The 16,645-nt window shown below is 42.0% G+C and overlaps 6 protein-coding genes across 10 annotated transcripts; 2 read left to right on the top strand and 4 right to left on the bottom strand.

Annotated features, from left to right (window-relative positions):
- The first annotated feature begins 9 nt into the window (after positions 1-9).
- Positions 10-3,322, top strand: LOC6505833. Of its 3 annotated transcripts, none has more exons than XM_044714198.1 (3): positions 10-557; positions 2,187-2,583; positions 3,043-3,322. In XM_044714198.1, exons 2-3 carry the CDS (start codon positions 2,279-2,281, stop codon positions 3,239-3,241), a joined length of 504 nt encoding a protein of 167 aa, XP_044570133.1. In that variant the 5' UTR covers positions 10-557; positions 2,187-2,278; the 3' UTR covers positions 3,242-3,322. The 3 variants fall into 3 exon arrangements, with proteins under 3 accessions (XP_044570133.1, XP_001964452.1, XP_014760810.1); XM_001964416.4 differs by lacking the exon at positions 10-557 and adding an exon at positions 1,027-1,259; XM_014905324.3 differs by lacking the exons at positions 10-557; positions 3,043-3,322 and adding exons at positions 1,027-1,259; positions 2,640-2,756.
- A 401-nt stretch (positions 3,323-3,723) lies between these two features.
- Positions 3,724-5,587, top strand: LOC6505834 (solute carrier family 35 member F6). The gene is made up of 4 exons (XM_001964417.4): positions 3,724-4,099; positions 4,166-4,316; positions 4,451-4,604; positions 4,663-5,587. The coding sequence occupies exons 1-4, from the start codon at positions 4,032-4,034 to the stop codon at positions 5,436-5,438; spliced, it is 1,149 nt and encodes a 382-aa protein (XP_001964453.1). The 5' UTR covers positions 3,724-4,031; the 3' UTR covers positions 5,439-5,587.
- Positions 5,588-6,334: 747 nt separating this feature from the next.
- Positions 6,335-7,672, bottom strand: LOC6505689 (mitochondrial glutamate carrier 1). Of its 2 annotated transcripts, XM_001964418.4 has the most exons (3): positions 7,425-7,672; positions 7,232-7,366; positions 6,335-7,181 (listed from the first exon to the last, which is right to left on the bottom strand). In XM_001964418.4, exons 1-3 carry the CDS (start codon positions 7,460-7,462, stop codon positions 6,416-6,418), a joined length of 939 nt encoding a protein of 312 aa, XP_001964454.1. In that variant the 5' UTR covers positions 7,463-7,672; the 3' UTR covers positions 6,335-6,415. The 2 variants fall into 2 exon arrangements, with proteins under 2 accessions (XP_001964454.1, XP_044570132.1); XM_044714197.1 differs by lacking the exon at positions 7,425-7,672 and having other exon boundaries at positions 7,248-7,366.
- A 123-nt stretch (positions 7,673-7,795) lies between these two features.
- Positions 7,796-9,101, bottom strand: LOC6505687 (mitochondrial glutamate carrier 1). 2 transcript variants are annotated; one of them, XM_001964419.4, is made up of 3 exons: positions 8,969-9,101; positions 8,779-8,913; positions 7,796-8,726 (listed from the first exon to the last, which is right to left on the bottom strand). In XM_001964419.4, the coding sequence occupies exons 1-3, from the start codon at positions 9,004-9,006 to the stop codon at positions 7,964-7,966; spliced, it is 936 nt and encodes a 311-aa protein (XP_001964455.2). In that variant the 5' UTR covers positions 9,007-9,101; the 3' UTR covers positions 7,796-7,963. The 2 variants fall into 2 exon arrangements, with proteins under 2 accessions (XP_001964455.2, XP_014760760.1); XM_014905274.3 differs by lacking the exon at positions 8,969-9,101 and having other exon boundaries at positions 8,801-8,919.
- Positions 9,025-13,361, bottom strand: LOC6505688 (mitochondrial glutamate carrier 1). Its single transcript, XM_014905275.3, has 6 exons — positions 13,202-13,361; positions 11,720-11,767; positions 10,623-10,757; positions 10,021-10,506; positions 9,817-9,957; positions 9,025-9,751 (listed from the first exon to the last, which is right to left on the bottom strand). The coding sequence occupies exons 2-6, from the start codon at positions 11,764-11,766 to the stop codon at positions 9,607-9,609; spliced, it is 954 nt and encodes a 317-aa protein (XP_014760761.1). The 5' UTR covers position 11,767; positions 13,202-13,361; the 3' UTR covers positions 9,025-9,606.
- Positions 13,362-13,621: 260 nt separating this feature from the next.
- LOC6505686 (testis-specific zinc finger protein topi) lies at positions 13,622-16,580 on the bottom strand. Its single transcript, XM_001964421.4, has 4 exons — positions 15,935-16,580; positions 14,884-15,871; positions 14,562-14,821; positions 13,622-14,508 (listed from the first exon to the last, which is right to left on the bottom strand). The coding sequence occupies exons 1-4, from the start codon at positions 16,326-16,328 to the stop codon at positions 13,670-13,672; spliced, it is 2,481 nt and encodes an 826-aa protein (XP_001964457.1). The 5' UTR covers positions 16,329-16,580; the 3' UTR covers positions 13,622-13,669.
- Positions 16,581-16,645: the final 65 nt, after the last annotated feature.

Raw genomic sequence — 16,645 nt, 5'->3', positions numbered from 1 at the left:
TCAATAAAAATAGACATTACCCAAAACACACGCTCGAAAATATCCAAACATCGATTCGTAAAGCAAACCATAAAAATCGCATTCGACAGGAGGCATAACAACTTAATCATGACCAGCTTCGTGGAAAATGCATTTTTTTGGCCAATATTGAACACCGACCACTTCCACCTTTCGCTGGCATGGCCAGCCCGAATCACCAACTAATTAAGCCTTAATTAACGCAATAAATGAAAAACAAAAGATGTAAATACAAACAAAAGGCAACGAAACCGCAGTGGAAGCCAGTAGAAAAACTACTAAAATTATTAAATTGGTTGCATGAAGGAGAATCGAATGGTGCCGAAACGAGACGCAGAAAACGGGGAAGTTTAATAACATTTTGAATAATGAAAGGCAAAGAGAAAAATCGGTTGAATGCAGCGCCAAAAATGCGAAACGAATGCACACTGCAGATACGTATCCACATGCCACACGCGAAAAGCGGAAATGTCTTTGGACCGATGCCGCATTTTGTTTTCCTTAAACTGGCGCTTTAAATAATTGATGATACCCTGTCGGTGAGTATCAAGTTACTATTATAAATTCGATTTAAGAAATATTTGAGCGTTGAGCGCCGAAACTATGTTTTAATTTTTATTTATTTAATTATTATTTATAAAATTTTAAAATATATAAATTCTTCAACAAGGCTTAAAACTAAAAATTTTATAATATTGAAATATATAATATTAAAATTGTATAAACCTTTATTTGCCACAAAAATTAAAAGAGTATTTTCTACTTCGATCTATAAAACAGATTTTATATCTGTTTAATTTGGACTTTTTACTCGGCGGTGCCAATAAATTTTAGCCTTATCAAAAATACAACAAAACGAGCAGTTTTTGTACTCAGCTATTGACCAAATTCTCGTTTTTTCTCGTTTTCTCTGGCTCTTTGGCTACCTACTTCTCTCTTAAGCCGCCTCTTTCTCAGCCAAGCTCTCCATCTCTGTCGTAATGGGGGAATCGAAGCTTTCGAGCCGGGTTTATATACGCTGCACAGGCGCAGACGCTTCGTCATTTTAGATCTTGGCTTGCAGCTACAAGACGTATTCGAAGTGCTCCCTCCGAACAAATTGTTAAACTGTTACAGTGTTAAATAATAACAAAGTGCAATAATGTCTGGATTACAGAATGGCTTTATGCTTTTGTTCGCCTGCAGTTTACTGCTCGCTGCTTACGTGTCGGCCAATAAGCAGCAAAAACAACAGAATCAAGGTAAGAGGCTGGCGACTTGGCTCGGAGCCCAAAGGGTTCGACAGTGTCTGATTCATGTTGTTGGAGTGGAGAAATTTTCAATGCCAAGTTCTTTGGCTGGTGGCTTTTCTAGCCATACCAAAATAAACAAAAACCGGTTCCAAAGGCGGAGAAATGCCGGTTAGCCGTAAGACGAGTGAACTTTACCGTTTGCGGCTCAGTGGTTATAATGTGAAGATACACTAAGTTTGGGTAGAGGTAACGGTTCTCATTAGAAGGAAAACTAATTTCCCTTATTATCTGATATATTTAAAGAAAATGGAAAGTTTTCTTGGATTTCAGTTCCAAGAGGATGAAATATATTTCATAATATATTTCAAAATAAGGTGCATAAAATCTTTTCAGTCAGTTTTCTTATATTGATGTTTCATTGACATATATACATTGTTTTTAATAATCTAATTTTTCAAAGCTAATGTTAAAAATATACTAATTTTATATTGATAAAAAATTAAAAAAATAAGGGCTGCTTTAGTAAAGTTTCACGACTGTTGGATACCTTTTAATATATAAAGGGCGGAAGGAGGCAGGTTTTTTTTAAAACAAACTTAAACTGTGTGAAAATTGGAGTCTACTATCTCTATCTCTTATAGAGGAATTGAAGGATAATTAAGTTCCGCGAAAGTATCTTATTTCCAAAAATCAATCTTTACACTAAATGGATGACACTGACTGGATTTTGGCGCACATATTAAATATAAAATTTTACAATAATTTTGGTAAAAAGGAAAATACGATACGGAGGTGGTTTCATATCCCTGTTCCATTCGCAAAAATAAAATATACTCTTGTACTCTACAAGTAGAGGATATACAAAAAAATTAATTTTTAAATGCCTTAACAATTAACTGAAATGTATCCAACGAAAATTGCTTCCATTTATTGCAGAAATCTGGGAACAAGACCTTTCGGACACCTTTAAAATTGAGGGCAGCGATCAGGGCATTCAAAAGGTGAACCTTAAGTGCGGAGCCAACTCCATGAACGTAGTATTGGAGACGGAAAAGCCGTTCACGGGTGTGATGTACACTCGTGGCAGCTTCTACAAGCAGACGCCCCCGTGCTTCATGAAACCCACTGTCAACCAGGGATCACGTTCTTTGGAAATGAACTTCCAGCTGGACCAATGCCAGACCTTGAAGGATGGGGACCTATACACCAACATAGTGGTGATCCAAAACGATCCCGAACTGATCACGCCAGGAGACTCGGCCTTTTCGCTGGAGTGCGACTTCCGGCAACCCCGCAGCCTGGATGTGGAGGCCAGCATGCAGGCCAGGGACAGGTAAGGTGGCGGGACTGTGTCCAAAACGTTGATTACTATCTGATTTGATGCAATAGAAACCCGCAAAAGTTGCGCGGAGCACGCGGTGGATCCCGCCAGCGCCAATAGATTCATTCAACCACTCTAAGATCTTCTCTCTTCGACTAGAAGCACCTCAAAAAGCTGTACATAAGGTACAAGAGAGATGAATGTCGTTTTTAAATGCCCCTTAAACTAAAACCATCCTAGTAGTGCTTTACTAACCTTTACTACGAAACATGGAATTCGGGGCAAATGCAGTAAAAATTATAGAGCTTTAAAATATCGAAACTTAAATATTTTCAGAAGAGGTTAGCTAATTCTTTTAGACGGGTCTTTCAAGCTGAATGTCATATTATTGTCAGAGACCGATGGGTTCTATTATTTTGACTGCATAGCCACAGAAAACACATTACAGACATTACCTCATACATTCCACAGAGTGGCCACTGGCTCCAAAATCACACTCACTAGTCCCGATCCCGCGGCACCCACGGAACATCTACACAATTCGGTGGTTAGCAACAGCGATTCGGTCGAATACATACCAAAGTTCAGCAGGCCAAATAAGACCATACACCTGGGCTCTGTCGAGGAGGTGGAACTGCCATCCTCCGCTCAGGGTCGAGATGAGCTATAAAACTATCCAAAACACTGCACCACAAAAATTAGAAACTACACAACAAAAATCACAACACTTGAAAAACACTTCCGAATACAGGTGAGATACGTAGACGCTCGTTTTAAAGCATTTGTTGATTATTACCCCGCTGTTATTAATTAAAACACTTTCCCTTTTATACTACTTATAATGTTTTTACTTTATTCACAGAAAAAACGCACAAAATGCAACGCAGACAAATGACGGAAATTAAGGAACTGAGATGCACTAACACCACTTCATGTATTTTCATTTCAATGGTTTTTCATATCCTGTGATATTTTTTAAGTTTGAGTTAAATAAAAATTCTACAAAAAAAGCACCTTAGTTTCGTTTTTAGCATTGATTATATTTTCATTTATCGTCGAGAGAAATTTATTATTTAAATTCAAAAAGTCTTTATTTTTAGTGTGACCAGTATGATTAATTTTAGTATATTTTTACGCCAACATTGAGATTTGGGCCCTACCGCAAGTGCGACACCACTGATAGGCCAAAATTGCGAAAAGTCCCCAATAAACCGAACGAAAATTAACTTTTCTCGAAAAATTGGTAGTTAATTTCCCTCTATACTTTCTGACAGCAGGGAGTGCACTATTGTTTGCGGCTTGAAATCCTCTGTAAGGTCATCCAGCAACCAACCTGGCCGCACCGAATCAGCGAGTTATCACTGCGCAGCTACAATTGCGAATTGCATTTCACAAAGAACGTCAATATCTCTAAATCGAATTAAAGGAACACTCTTCGGATTGAACTTGTAAGAAGTAAAATGGATCACCGTGTTTTTCTGTCGCTGATATTTGTGCTCAGCGGCACATTCAACGTTCTGGTAGTAAAGTAAGCAAATTCTGGATAAATAAAACAAGTAAACATACATATATACGCATGTGTATGCATTTTCAGGTGGGCCAATCAACAGCAGGTGACAGGCAGCGATGGACAGCTACACGGTTTCCAGCATCCGGTGGTCTTCACCCTCCTTATGTTCCTGGGCGAGTTCTTGTGCTTTGTAGTTTTCAAGATAATTCGGGTGTTCTCTTGCCGTCGTGGAGGAGTAAGTGCATTAAGATCAACTAGGATCTTAAATAAATGCGAAATTTAAAATGTGACTTTGTTAAAATTATCATTTATAAGGACAGCAGTTTAAAGAGTTATTTGGAGTAACCATAATATTTATATAACCCACAGCCCGTTGGCGAACTGGACAACATCCTGGGTCAAGAGAGCAGCGAGTTTACTCCTTTGAGCATGCTCTTACCCACGCTCCTGGACGTAGTGGCTTCCATTCTGCTGTTTACCGGCCTGTACTTGACTTACGCCACCAGCTTCCAGATGATAAGGGGTCTGAATCTTTTGACGCTCCTTATCTGACCATGACTCACCTTTTTGTGTCTCCACAGGCGCCGCTTTGATCTTTGTGGGAATTTTTAGTACTATGTTCCTCAATCACACACTCAGCTCGCGCCACTGGTTGGCCATTTTCACTATATCATGTGGTCTGTTGGACATAATATCTTTGGATGTGCAGCGTGTTGATTACGACCGAGTCACCTTGCCTCATACGGACCACAAGTCTATCCTGACAGGTGATATGCTCATTATTATTGCCGAGATCCTGCACGGGCTGCAGTACGTTTACGAAGAGAAGCAACTGAAAACCTCCAATGTGGCTCCGTTGCAAGCCGCCGGCTGGCAGGGAATTTTCGGATTGGCTATAACCTCGCTCCTGGCCATTGCTTTACATTTTATACCAAGTGTTACGCCTTTCGGCGAAAGCTCCCGAGCTGTATTTGACGACTGGAGTGATCTGTGGACAGGCTTGAAAGAAAATCCAACGTTGATCATGGCTCTCATTGGATTCACTGTCTCGTGTGCCGCGTACAATTTTATTGGACTATTCATCGCCATGTACTCCTCTAGTTCCAATCGCCTGCTAGCGGACGGGTTGCGCGTATACTTCATCTGGGTTTTCGTGGTGGTCATGGAGTGGGAGTACATAAACCTTATTACTATTATGGGATTCATCATCCTGCAAATGGGCATAATACTCTACCGTCAGGCCCTTTTCCTGGATTGGTATCGAACTGTCTTAGCCCGCTGGCAACGCGCCCGGTATGTGGACTTGTCCGCTGACTCAGCCGGAGCCCCTCGCAGCCAGCCGGCAGATCTTATTTAAGTTATTCGACGCTCGGAAGTGATATGAGAAGGAATGTGATATGAGAGATGGGCTGCAGATCAACCATGGGCTGATTCATGAAAATTAAATACCGATTATAAACGTTAAATACGTAGAATCAATAAGAAAATACACATCTTAAATGTTAATACTTGTGTTGTATATTTTTTAAAGAAACTTATCGGTTTACAAAAACTAACCTTGCCTCGGGTAGGTCTTTTAATTTGAATATACATACATATATGAAGGAGAATGCATGTTCGAAAATATCAATACTTAAAACTAAATTACAGATTTTAAAAAAATACATGTTATTTGTCATTCAACATAAAAAATGTAATAAAAAAAATGATTTTAAAAAAATCCAATACAAATGTTTTACAATTCTTTGCTTTGAATATAACTATATTTTAATTCGTTTTTTATTGAAAATAAAATTTTCCTATTCATTTATTAAAATTTTTTCCAATTTTTAAATAGATTTTGAAATTAGGCCGGAAAAATGGTTAAGGCGGAATTGAGTTTTAAAAATGTAATTTTAAGTAAGTGGATTATATGTATATAACGATTGTTTTTTTAAGCCAATCGGACAAAAATTGAGAAGGTTATGCACAAATTTTTTGACTTTTTTTTAATGAGTGCTCAAAATTATGTGTTTTCCACTTCTCTTCTCACCATTTGTTTTAAAACTTTTTGCGCGGTTTTTAAAACAATTTCAATGATCCAGCATAGATTTATGATGAAGAGAAGTTTGAGAATATTTGCAACCATTTCAGTACATATTTGTCTATATTTTACACTATAATCTTTAAGACTTTTGAAGATTAAACGTAATAAGCCATCCATTCCAAAAGATTACAATGGTCCCTTTGGAAAAATATTTTAAAAAATGCGCATTTTTCAAACGAATTATATCTATTCCTCCTTAAAAATGTTTGAGATATTGATCAATCGTCTCTAAAACGCATCACTGAACCTTAAACAGATTTCTTCTGCTGGATTCCGAGTATTTTTTCACCCACTCCAAGGAAGTAAAACATTTGGGCAATACCAAACAGAGGAGCCACAACCATAACACGACAGAGGCCGCCCTTAAAGAAAGCAGTTATCCCTTCGTCCTTTAATGTCGTCCGGATGCAGTCGCCAACACCGGCGTATTCTTTAACACCGGCCTGTAGCCGGGTCTTTATCACGTCCAGCGGCGTGACCAAAAAGGCGGCAGTCATTCCTGCCAAAAGGCCGGACATTAGAGACCAATAGAACACAGCCTCTCCAGAACCGTCCGACTTTCGTGGACCACTGTCATTAATGGTTGCCATCAGCGGAAAGTAAATGACCGAAAAGGTAATATCCCGAATTCCAGTGGCTGTGATGCCCTTGTAGAGTCCGAAAATTCCCCGCTCCCGGAGCATTTTCTTGGTCAAACCCAAGGCTGTAACTTTTTTCACCTCACGGCCCTCGGCTCGGGCTAAGCTGGCGACTCGACCTGCGTCTTGCATTTGAATTTTTAGTAGCTCCATCGGAGTGGTGACGACTATCTGGAACAAGCCTGCCAATCCTCCGGCCAATCCGGCCAGGGGTAAAGGAAGCACGCCATCGTCAGTGGCCAGCTTGTAGCGAAAGTAGTCGTTGGCGGTCAATTTGATTGCCTTCTCGGGGGTGATGAGCAGGATATTGACGAAGGAGCCACGGTACATGCCAAAGAATCCCTCGCTAGCTATTGTCTTGCGAAAGCAGTCCGCTCTGAGGAATGAAGGATGAACCAATTCTACGCCCGCTCCCAGAGAACTTACATGCTAGTGTACATACGTTCACCATTGGGCCCGATTGGCTGGTTTTGCAGTCGCGTCTTCACCATGTCCAGGGGATACACACAGGTAACTCCGATAATTCCAGCAATTCCGCCATTGATGATTTTTGGCAAGACGCTGTGGCAGAACTCGTCTCATAAACGCTAAAAACAAACCTTATTTTTAAAAATCTTACTTGAACTGCGCCTTCTTGTTATCGACCAGGTAGACCATAATTTCACTACAATTTCCAATTTGGGTGCTTACATTTCAAAATATTCGAATATCTGACGGATTTTCATAAAGTACACAGTTTTTTCTAGTCATTTTCTTCCACTTTAGCTCCACAAATTGTCGACAAAGAAATCCAAAATCCTTTATCCTGACCTTCTCTGGAGGCATTCCCGATCAGTATGGGAGAGCGAAATAAGTTCTATAGAATGTCCTTTTTAAAATATTAAGTCCGAAGTATGTAGTTGTATTGCTTAAAAATATAAACCAAAATACTCATTATTGATATTCAGCCGATGTAAAATATATTTTCGAATGAAATTCAAAACTATCAAGTAAGGAAAACTATGTATATTCTTAACTACAATTAAATTTAGAAGATTTTACGAAAAATAAATAGTTTTAAAAGGTGTTTGTTATTACATATGTAAAAGAGAACTTAAATTCGGGCCGTTGTTGAACAAAAGATATTGGAGCTTCGGCATTTCGGACTTTCGGGAAACACTACACACTTTTTTTGTATTCAAGCCCCAGTATCTTTTCACCGACTCCCAGGAAGTATATCGTTTGGGCAATACCATACATAGGAGCCAGGACTGTTATGCGGCAAAGGCCGCCCTTAAAGAAAGCAGTTACTCCTTCGTGCTTCAATGTTTTCCGATAGCAGTCGATAACCCCGGCGTATTCCTTATTGCCGGCCTGTAGCCGAGTCTTTATCACATCCATCGGAGTGACTGAGATGGCTCCAACCATTCCGGCAAAAAGGCCTGACATCAGTGACCAATAGAACACAGCCTCTCCAGATCCATCTGACTTCCGCGGTCCGAGGTCGTTAACGTAGGACATCAGCGGAAAATAAATGACCGAAAAAAGGACATCCCTCTGGGCGGTGATTGCCATGCCTTTGTAAAATCCAAAAATTCCGTGTTCCTGTATCACTTTCTTCGTTACACCCAGCGTAGTCACTTTTGGCACTTCGCGCCCTTCAGCTCGGGCCAAAGTGGCCACTCGGCCCGACTCCTGCAACCGTATCTTCACCAGCTCCACTGGAGTCGTGATCAGCATCTGAACAAGACCGGCCAATCCTCCAGCTAATCCTGCCCGTGGTAGAGAAATGACGCCGTCACTGGCCAGCCGATGGCGGAAATAGTCATTGGCGGTCAATTTGATTGCCTTCTCGGGAGTGACGAACAGGATGTTGACGAAAGAGCCACGGTACATGCCGAAGTATCCCTCGCTAGCTATCATCTTTCGAAAGCAGTCCGCTCTAAGGAATGAAGGATAAGCCAATTCCCCGTTTGGCACCAATAATTACTCACATGCTATTATACATGCGCTCACCATTGGGTCCAATTGGTTGGTTCTGCAATCGCGTCTTTACCATGTCCAATGGATAGACGCAGGTGACTCCGATGACTCCAGCTATGCCGCCATTGATGATCTTTGGCAAGGCGCTGTTACAGGACCATGATAAAGGCTACAGCTGCACCAGACTGTCAAAAATCTTACCCAAACTCCGCTCTCTTTTGTTCAACCGGAAATATCATAATTTCAAAACAAATCTATTTACATTTAGTACATTTTTAATATTTTTTATATATTCTGACGGAATTCCATAAAGTATACAATTTGTCAAGTCATGTTCTCCAACTGATAGCTACTAAAAGTTAAACTTTACCTAGCCGCAAACTAAAATGCATTATTAATACGGTTTGAAGCAAAACCATTGCTCGGGAAGAGTATGTTTTCAAAGAGAGACATATTCAAACACAACATCTATAAATTAAGCTATAAACAAAAACATTCGCGCAACAATAGCATTGATTTGTTGTATCTTATTGTCATTGGAGTATCAGATGGCCTCTGATATGGTCTGTTTTCGCCATATGCACATGCACTAAATAGAATATATATTGAACGGATATACTTTATGGGATGGGGAAACTTTAACAACGTTTATGGTATTTGTCTGGATAGTTCAACGCTCGATAACTTTTTCCTTAACATTGAGACTTCACAATTACACTCATGGACAGCTTTAACAACATTTAAATACAATATACGATACAATTTACATTCAGAGTTTAGACTTAAAATGCTTCTGTCTTATCTATCCGCCCTTAACGAGTATCTCTGTAACATTTCCATTAGTGCTTCTCAACGCCCAATAAATTTTCGGCTACGCCTAGATAGTACACCGTTTGTGCGATACCAAATAGGGGGGCAATAACGATCATTCGGCATAGGCCGCCCTTAAAGAATGCCGTGGGGCCCTCGTGCTTCAGGGTTTTGCTAAAAAGGGTTTAAGTCAAAGGTCAGACATTTAGTGGTTCCTCTAAATTTGTTAATATACTTACGTGATACAATCCGATATTCCCTTGAATTCCTTTTCACCATCTGCCTTCTTAATCGCCTGGAGTCGTGTCTTAACAACATCGAATGGGTTGACGGCCAGGGCAGCGGTAGATCCAGCTGCCAGACCCGCCAAGAAGGAACACCTGTAAGCCAATCATAAATTTAAAAAAAAAAAACACTCAAATGAAAGAAGTCAATTTCCTCACCAGAAAACAGCTTCTCCAGAACCATCTTTTCGCCGAGGACCCAAGTCATTGAGGGTGGCGAACAGGGGGAAGTAAATTATGGAGAATGTGACGTCTCGGAGACCAGTGGCTCCGATGCCCTTGTAAAGGCCGAATATGCCCTTTTCCCGCAGGAGTTGGGTGGCCAGCTGGGTGGCTGACACCTTCTCCACGGACTTGCCAGCCAACTTTGCAGCCGCCGCTACCCTTCCCGCATCCTGCATCTGGATTTTGAGCAGCTCCATTGGCGTCGTAACAATGATCTGGAACGCACCGGCCAGACCACCGGCCACCATTTGACTGCTGATGGGCAACTTTCCATCCTTGGTGGTCAGCTTGTGCCGGAAGTAGTCGTTAGCGGTAAGCTTGATGGCCTTTTCGGGAGTTATCAGCAGGATGTTTACGCCGGAACCTCGGTACATGCCAAAGTATCCCTCGGCGGCATATGTTTTGCGGAAGCAATCGAACCTGGAAGGAACATAGACTCCTTTAAGAAGTGGCATGCATATACATAATAAAGTCCCTAATTTACATTTTAAGTTAAATTGAAACTATATAGTTGAGATTAAGTTATTAGCACTTACATGCTATTGTACATCCGCTCGCCATTGGGTCCAATCTGCTGGTTCTGCAGCCGAGTCTTGACCAAGTCCAGAGGGAACACACATGTGACGCCAATGATGCCCGCGATGCCGCCATTGATGATCTTCGGCAACAGACTGCAATGGGAATGGGATTAATGGGCATCGGCTGGTCGGATCCCCTCCTGCGCTTGGCTAATTGACAAATATGTGCACTGCGTTAACTTTTGCCTGCATTTGCCTGCTCTGTATGCCCCGGTAAGAACAACAACAAAATGTAAACAATGTCCGTGTGGCCTAGAACTTGGCCCGCATGGGCTCCCGTCGCCATTCGGTAGATACCACCAGTAATTGGACTATCGGGTGAATGAGACAAAAGAAAGGTCGAATGGGTTGACCGTTAATAAGCAAGAAATATTTGATTCTCTGCCAACAGATCAAAATATACGTATGTATCTACCACCAATGTGTCTAGATTCTAGACTTAGCTAGGGTCTATTTTCGGCCTGCATTTGTCACAACAACCGCGCCTGAACAAGAACAAAGTGCACCATGCAATCATATTATGTCATACTATCGGCGTCCTTGTCACTAAGTTTCGCCCCAAATTTAATCTAAAAAGAGTCGGATGGGGTGGGGGCGGTCTCAGGCGCGCGGCGAACTGCCAAACTGTCTGTATTGCCATCAAAAAAATGACACATATATCAAATTATATTTAGCACTACAATCTTGCAAAAAATAGGGTTTGAGATTATTTTGTTTACAAGTAGCTAAAACTTTTATGATAAATACACTTTTCTTCTATAAATCAGCGAAGATTTTATTTACTATATATAGTTTTTATTGCGTTTGCTTAACAAACTTTTCTGCAAGGCTGTTCCTCCCACTGTAATACCCACTGTAGCCACCAAACGAGTTTCTGATTCCCATTCCGACTAGGATCAGCTGATTTTACATAGTATAGTTTTGCCGGCTTTTATTGTTTTCCTATTAAGTCGTGGCCTAGTGTTTATGGCTCTAGTTAAAACAAATGGGAACTGGAATTGTTTACGTTCTCAATTACAATGCGCGGTCTAACTAAATTGTTTTTGATAACTCACGCGAATTGCTGGTGCTGCGGCTGCTCCAGGGCTTGTTTGGCTGCCATGCTGTGAAAAACAAACCGAAAAATTCATTAATGATACAATATATTAACCTCTTTGTTCCCAATCATATATACATACAGTAAGACACAAAAAAAGAATATTTACATATTAATATTATTTCTTAATAAGCTACAGTTTATTTTTCTCTACTTCTTCTTATATTTTGACCATTAACATAGTACTTATTTATTTTCCATTAAATTTGTCAATCGATGCTATTATTTTACCCTCTGCCGTTGGCCAAGAATCGGTGCGAACTGGTTTTATAAAATTTTAAAAATATCCATCCATATGTTACAAATTGTTTATTAGAACGTGTTTGTCTTCGCACTACTGCTACCCCAATTAAACAATAAATAAGCTGATATAGCTACAGTATAGAATATTTCCCAGCGATAAGAAATGGGCGGGGTGGGGCAAAGTTTGTTGACATGCACGGGCGGCCCCACGGAGATTAGCAGCATATCAATGGGCCGCTTTGGATGCCATTAGCTTGCAGTCGCGAATAAACTTTAAGAGTGCTTCGTTAGCACAATAACACTTGGGTGTGAATCGAAACATTTTTCCAAACTTGAACTTAATTTAATCTTTGAATTAATAAACTAAATGGCACGATAACGGGTTTTCCACATCGCCCAGACGATAAGACTGGTCTTTATCTAACTCTCTTTGGATAAGCATATTTAAAGCATAAAGCTATCAGCTTGGTCTCCGGGCAAATTGGTCTCCGGGCAAGCTGTTGCTTTCGGCCGCGGTATCATAAAAGCGCTCAATGCGGCCTTAAGGGGGAGAACTTATACACAAGGCCTTTTTAAATCGATTTTTTAAAGGACCCTTCTCCAAGCGCCTTCTTTATGTTGTGCTCCGTACACTCAGAATATTCGTGGGTTTACTTTTAGTTTATATATATCAAATATATCACTATATAACTATATAATTGCTCAAATTTATATATATTTTTATCTTAAACACTATAATTATTGATAGTAAAATGTTTTAAAGTTTTGAACTCCCCCCCCTAAGTCGGTGTCCGTTCAATCAGTTTATTGATTATTGCCCGAAAACTAGGAAATCGCAAGGGGGGCTCGACAAGTGCGGCAAGTGGTTCCTTTATGGGCCGCGTGTTACCTTTCGGCCAGGTGAGGTGATACCCCTTCGATTCGAGATAATGGTTATTGGAGTAACATTATTATTACTGGGGACACTGGAGCAGGCAGCACTTGAGTGAAATTTACGTAATTTTTCGTGTTTATCACAAGGCCGGGACACCTTTATTAAATTCAATTGATTGCCCACACTTCTGATACTTGTACTATATATTTGTTCGCATGTGTGTATCGTATCTCTTGATTCATTAAATGTTTAAATAAATTCGGCCCTCTTTTTGGACTAGCACTTTTGTCAGACTAGCATCCACTCTCACGAATCACAACTCACTTTTAGTTTTTTGTAATTGACTTGTTTACTTTAAATTTAAGGTTTTATTGTTAATATTAAGATTATTATTCTAGTTGGCTAAACAAAACGAATTTATTGGTGTTCTTCGCGCGTCGACATGTGTGTATGTGAATGTTCTAACAAAATGTAAATATATCGATATTTCTTTTTGAGTATCGAAAATACGATTTCATGGTGATGCCACCTGATATCGGTTTTCCCGTCTACCTAAAGTCCGTCGTTTTTTTTCAGAAAACGGCTCATCGTCTATCTATTCTGAAAGAAATAGGCTGAGAATTTAAATTCAATCCATATGCATGGGAACAAAAAACACCAGAAAATGATGTGAGGCCTTCACAAAAAATCCAATCGTAAGTACTGGAAAAATGTCTACCGTGACCCAACACTAAACCAAAATGCTTTCTAGGTGGCATCACTTGGCGCTTTATTCGAAATATGTTGTTTAAACTACATATAAGAATCGGAAAAAAGTGGCTGAGAAGGATCATTCTTGACCACCACAACTTTGGCGTTCTCTCCACCCTGAAGCAAGGATATGTTGCTTTCCTGCATCGGTGGCTGTGCCGTCTCAGGATCGAAAATACTTATCATACTTGAGGTGGGCTCCTCGTAAACAACCATTTGCTGCTCCGATCCGGCATCCATGGGCATAGCCTGCACATACTGCTGCACTATATAGTTGTTCGCATTGAGTTCGTCGATTGGGACGCATACCATGGCGTCTTGCTGGTCTGACATAGCATATTGGATCTCCATTGCCGGATCACCGGCCTCGTCGGCTCCTTCCATTGAGCCCACTGCAACGGAATTACCATCATCCGTATCATCCTCGCCATGCTGCTCCTTTTCCTGCTTTGCCTTCAGCGCCGCAGCGGCAGCAGCAGACTCCAGCTGAAATTTTTGCATCTGCATCATTAGCCGTGAATTGGCATCCAAGTGAGCATGACGAGCCCGGATGTGCTTGTCGCGATCGCCTCGCTGACGGAAGGTTTTGGTGCAAAAGAGACAACTGTAAGGCTTCTCGCCAGTATGGATGCGCTGGTGGTTCTTTAAAGCATCGGCTCGGTAAAAACGCTTGCCACATTCATCGCACTCGTAACGCCGTTCGCCGCGATGGATCAAGCGGTGCTGGTAGAAGACGGAGCCAGTGAGGAAGCGCTTGCCGCACACCAGACAGTGGTACGGCCGCTCGCCTGTATGGCACTTGCGGATGTGGTCGTTCAGATCCGGACGGATCGTGAACTTGCGGTCGCAGTTCTCCTCCTGGCACACGAAGGGCTTAACACCTAATGGATACATTGGAAAGGACTTGCTCTTAGGCCTTGGTGTAACTACTTACCCTGGTGAAAGCGTAGGTGCTGCCAAAGATGGCTAGATTGGGTGTACGACTTGCCGCAGATGTCGCACAAATATTGGCGCAGGCGGCCGGAACCCGTGTTACGGGTCTCCTTCTCCCGCTTCTTCTTGTTCAGGTGCTTTTCCTCGTTGTGACTCTGGATCTCGTGGGCGAACTCAAAATTCACCTCACAAAACTCGCAGGGCAGGAGCAGCCGCTTCCCATTCTCGTTGAGGCGTGGAAAGTAGTGATAAGAAGTGTAGCTGAAAAAAAAGACAAGATCCGATTTATTCAATAAATATTGAACAGAAAACATGTGGCTCACCGATGCTCTTGGAGGAGATCCGTGTTGGAGAACTTAACCTCGCACACATTGCACACAAAGAAGCGACTTAGCGAAACATTAAGAGACCGAAGGGATTCCCTCATAAAGTTGCAATCCGTCTGAAAGTGAACACTGGCCTCCTTGGCTGTGCTCATAGAGATGTCGCAGGCGGTGCATTCGAAACGGCGCTCCGAAATATGAGCCGCGGAGTGGAGCAGCAGATCCGAGATGTCCGCAAACACGTACTCGCAGAACTCGCACTGCAGCACGCTGCCCAGAATCAACGTGGAGAACAGTTTCTGATCCAATCGCTTTGCTTTCTGCTGTTCTGCAGCAAATGCAGCGACCAGCTTTTCGCCCTCTAGCATAAGCTGCTTAAAGTTAAAGGCCGCTCCCCCTGCGGAGGAGCCTTGGTTTCCCGCTTCTTCTTCGGTTATGCGCGGCAGCTCTGGGAAGTGCACCAGGCCGTGATTCAGGGCCACTTGGGGATCATAGAAGACGCGGCCGCATGCATTACACTTGACCACCACATGAAGCCCTGCCGCAGGAGCCGTGTGTGGCTGCAAACTGGTCTGCGACGGAATCAGATCCAAAGCATGCTTTTCCATATGGCGCACCAAGCCGGAGGCATGAACAAACTTTCGGTCGCACATAGTGCATTCGTTCGGTCCCTTGTTGGACTTTCTGCCGCGCGAGCTGTCAATTCCGGTGGTCAGATCGTACTTCATCTCGTCTTTCATGTAGCGGCGAAGTCGGATTTGGTTTTCCTGGATAACGCGTTCGCTGCCGGGTTTGCTTGGCGGTGCCGGTGGCGTTGGAACACTGCTTGGCTGCGGCTTCTCCTGATGCACGGATGCAATCTCACACACGGGTTTGCGTTCCTCTGGTTCACAGATGTGATTTTGAATGGACATTGCATCAAATTGGCCATAGCATTGGGGGCACTTTACCCGGCTGGCAGATATAGCGGCGGCGTTGGCCCGAGAAGCTTAAGGATGTGGAACAGTCGCATTGTAGAATATAAAAAATGTAATAGTTCGAAATGATTTACCCTGGAAGACGGACTCTTCGGTCGTCATTTTGTTGTTTGTTACCCCGGCCAGAAAGTCACGTATTTTCATTTGCTCCGCCTGAGGGTCAAAATCCGGCTTACCATCGGCCTCCTGCAGAATCTGCTTCAGTGCCGGATCCGCCAATGTGCGCTGGACTACCACTTCCGTGGGCATTTGGATGGTGGCCGACGGCGTTGCCGTGAAGAACTTTGAGAGCTCTTCATGGCTAACAATCTGCTCGAGGATACCGTCACCTTCATTGGATGCTAGCACAGTGGCTCCGGGTTGTAGGTCATCGGGATTCAATTCTGTTTCCATGTCCACTTCAATCTCGGCCAGCGTATACTCGCCGCGCACCTCGGTCTTTATGCTTGATAGATCCGCGTTACTCATTTTTACTTTCACCTTTCACTTGATTTCTTTTTAAAATACTTTTTGAATTCACAAACTATTATACCAAGACTCAGGACTCAAACTTTTGATTATTTTGAGAAAGGAAAACCTATTTTTCCGATGTTTTGACGAAGCGTAAGGACTGCTGAGCGACGGGAAATTGATTTGCTTTCTCCGGGGATTGGAGAAAGTTGACAATTTTGACAGGAAATTCAATGACATACAAATATGTAGGGTTGCCGTTTAACACAATAGTTCTGATAAACATCCTTAAATAAAATAATTTCGCAAGGAACATATTTGCCATGTATACCTTT

The sequence above is a fragment of the Drosophila ananassae genome, chromosome 2L, assembly GCF_017639315.1.
Source record: "Drosophila ananassae strain 14024-0371.13 chromosome 2L, ASM1763931v2, whole genome shotgun sequence".
Classification (NCBI taxonomy): Eukaryota; Metazoa; Arthropoda; class Insecta; order Diptera; family Drosophilidae; genus Drosophila; species Drosophila ananassae.
The sequence above is the reverse complement of the archived record's forward strand: the minus strand, read 5'-3'. Positions and strand labels throughout refer to the sequence as shown.

Excerpts from the sequence above, each read along its gene's own strand:
- LOC6505688 (XM_014905275.3), bottom strand. The coding sequence starts at position 11,766 with ATGGCAGCCAAACAAGCCCTGGAGCAGCCGCAGCACCAGCAATTCGC. Across the intron at positions 10,758-11,719 it reads CCGCAGCACCAGCAATTCGC|TCTGTTGCCGAAGATCATCA; the intron begins GTGAGTTATCAA and ends TTCCCATTGCAG. Across the intron at positions 9,958-10,020 it reads TCTGGAGAAGCTGTTTTCTG|GTGTTCCTTCTTGGCGGGTC; the intron begins GTGAGGAAATTG and ends ATTGGCTTACAG.
- LOC6505687 (XM_001964419.4), bottom strand. The coding sequence starts at position 9,006 with ATGATATTTCCGGTTGAACAAAAGAGAGCGGAGTTTGG. Across the intron at positions 8,914-8,968 it reads CAAAAGAGAGCGGAGTTTGG|CGCCTTGCCAAAGATCATCA; the intron begins GTAAGATTTTTG and ends GTCCTGTAACAG. Across the intron at positions 8,727-8,778 it reads GAGCGCATGTATAATAGCAT|AGCGGACTGCTTTCGAAAGA; the intron begins GTGAGTAATTAT and ends TTCATTCCTTAG.
- LOC6505689 (XM_001964418.4), bottom strand. The coding sequence starts at position 7,462 with ATGGTCTACCTGGTCGATAACAAGAAGGCGCAGTTCAA. Across the intron at positions 7,367-7,424 it reads AACAAGAAGGCGCAGTTCAA|CGTCTTGCCAAAAATCATCA; the intron begins GTAAGATTTTTA and ends GTTCTGCCACAG. Across the intron at positions 7,182-7,231 it reads GAACGTATGTACACTAGCAT|AGCGGACTGCTTTCGCAAGA; the intron begins GTAAGTTCTCTG and ends TTCATTCCTCAG.
- LOC6505686 (XM_001964421.4), bottom strand. The coding sequence starts at position 16,328 with ATGAGTAACGCGGATCTATCAAGCATAAAGACCGAGGTGCGCGGCGAG. Across the intron at positions 15,872-15,934 it reads CGAAGAGTCCGTCTTCCAGG|CTTCTCGGGCCAACGCCGCC; the intron begins GTAAATCATTTC and ends CACATCCTTAAG. Across the intron at positions 14,822-14,883 it reads GATCTCCTCCAAGAGCATCG|CTACACTTCTTATCACTACT; the intron begins GTGAGCCACATG and ends CTTTTTTTTCAG.
- LOC6505833 (XM_001964416.4), top strand. The coding sequence starts at position 1,160 with ATGTCTGGATTACAGAATGGCTTTATGCTTTTGTTCGCCTGCAGTTTA. Across the intron at positions 1,260-2,186 it reads GCAAAAACAACAGAATCAAG|AAATCTGGGAACAAGACCTT; the intron begins GTAAGAGGCTGG and ends CATTTATTGCAG. Across the intron at positions 2,584-3,042 it reads AGCATGCAGGCCAGGGACAG|AGTGGCCACTGGCTCCAAAA; the intron begins GTAAGGTGGCGG and ends TACATTCCACAG.
- LOC6505834 (XM_001964417.4), top strand. The coding sequence starts at position 4,032 with ATGGATCACCGTGTTTTTCTGTCGCTGATATTTGTGCTCAGCGGCACA. Across the intron at positions 4,100-4,165 it reads TTCAACGTTCTGGTAGTAAA|GTGGGCCAATCAACAGCAGG; the intron begins GTAAGCAAATTC and ends ATGCATTTTCAG. Across the intron at positions 4,317-4,450 it reads TCTCTTGCCGTCGTGGAGGA|CCCGTTGGCGAACTGGACAA; the intron begins GTAAGTGCATTA and ends TATAACCCACAG.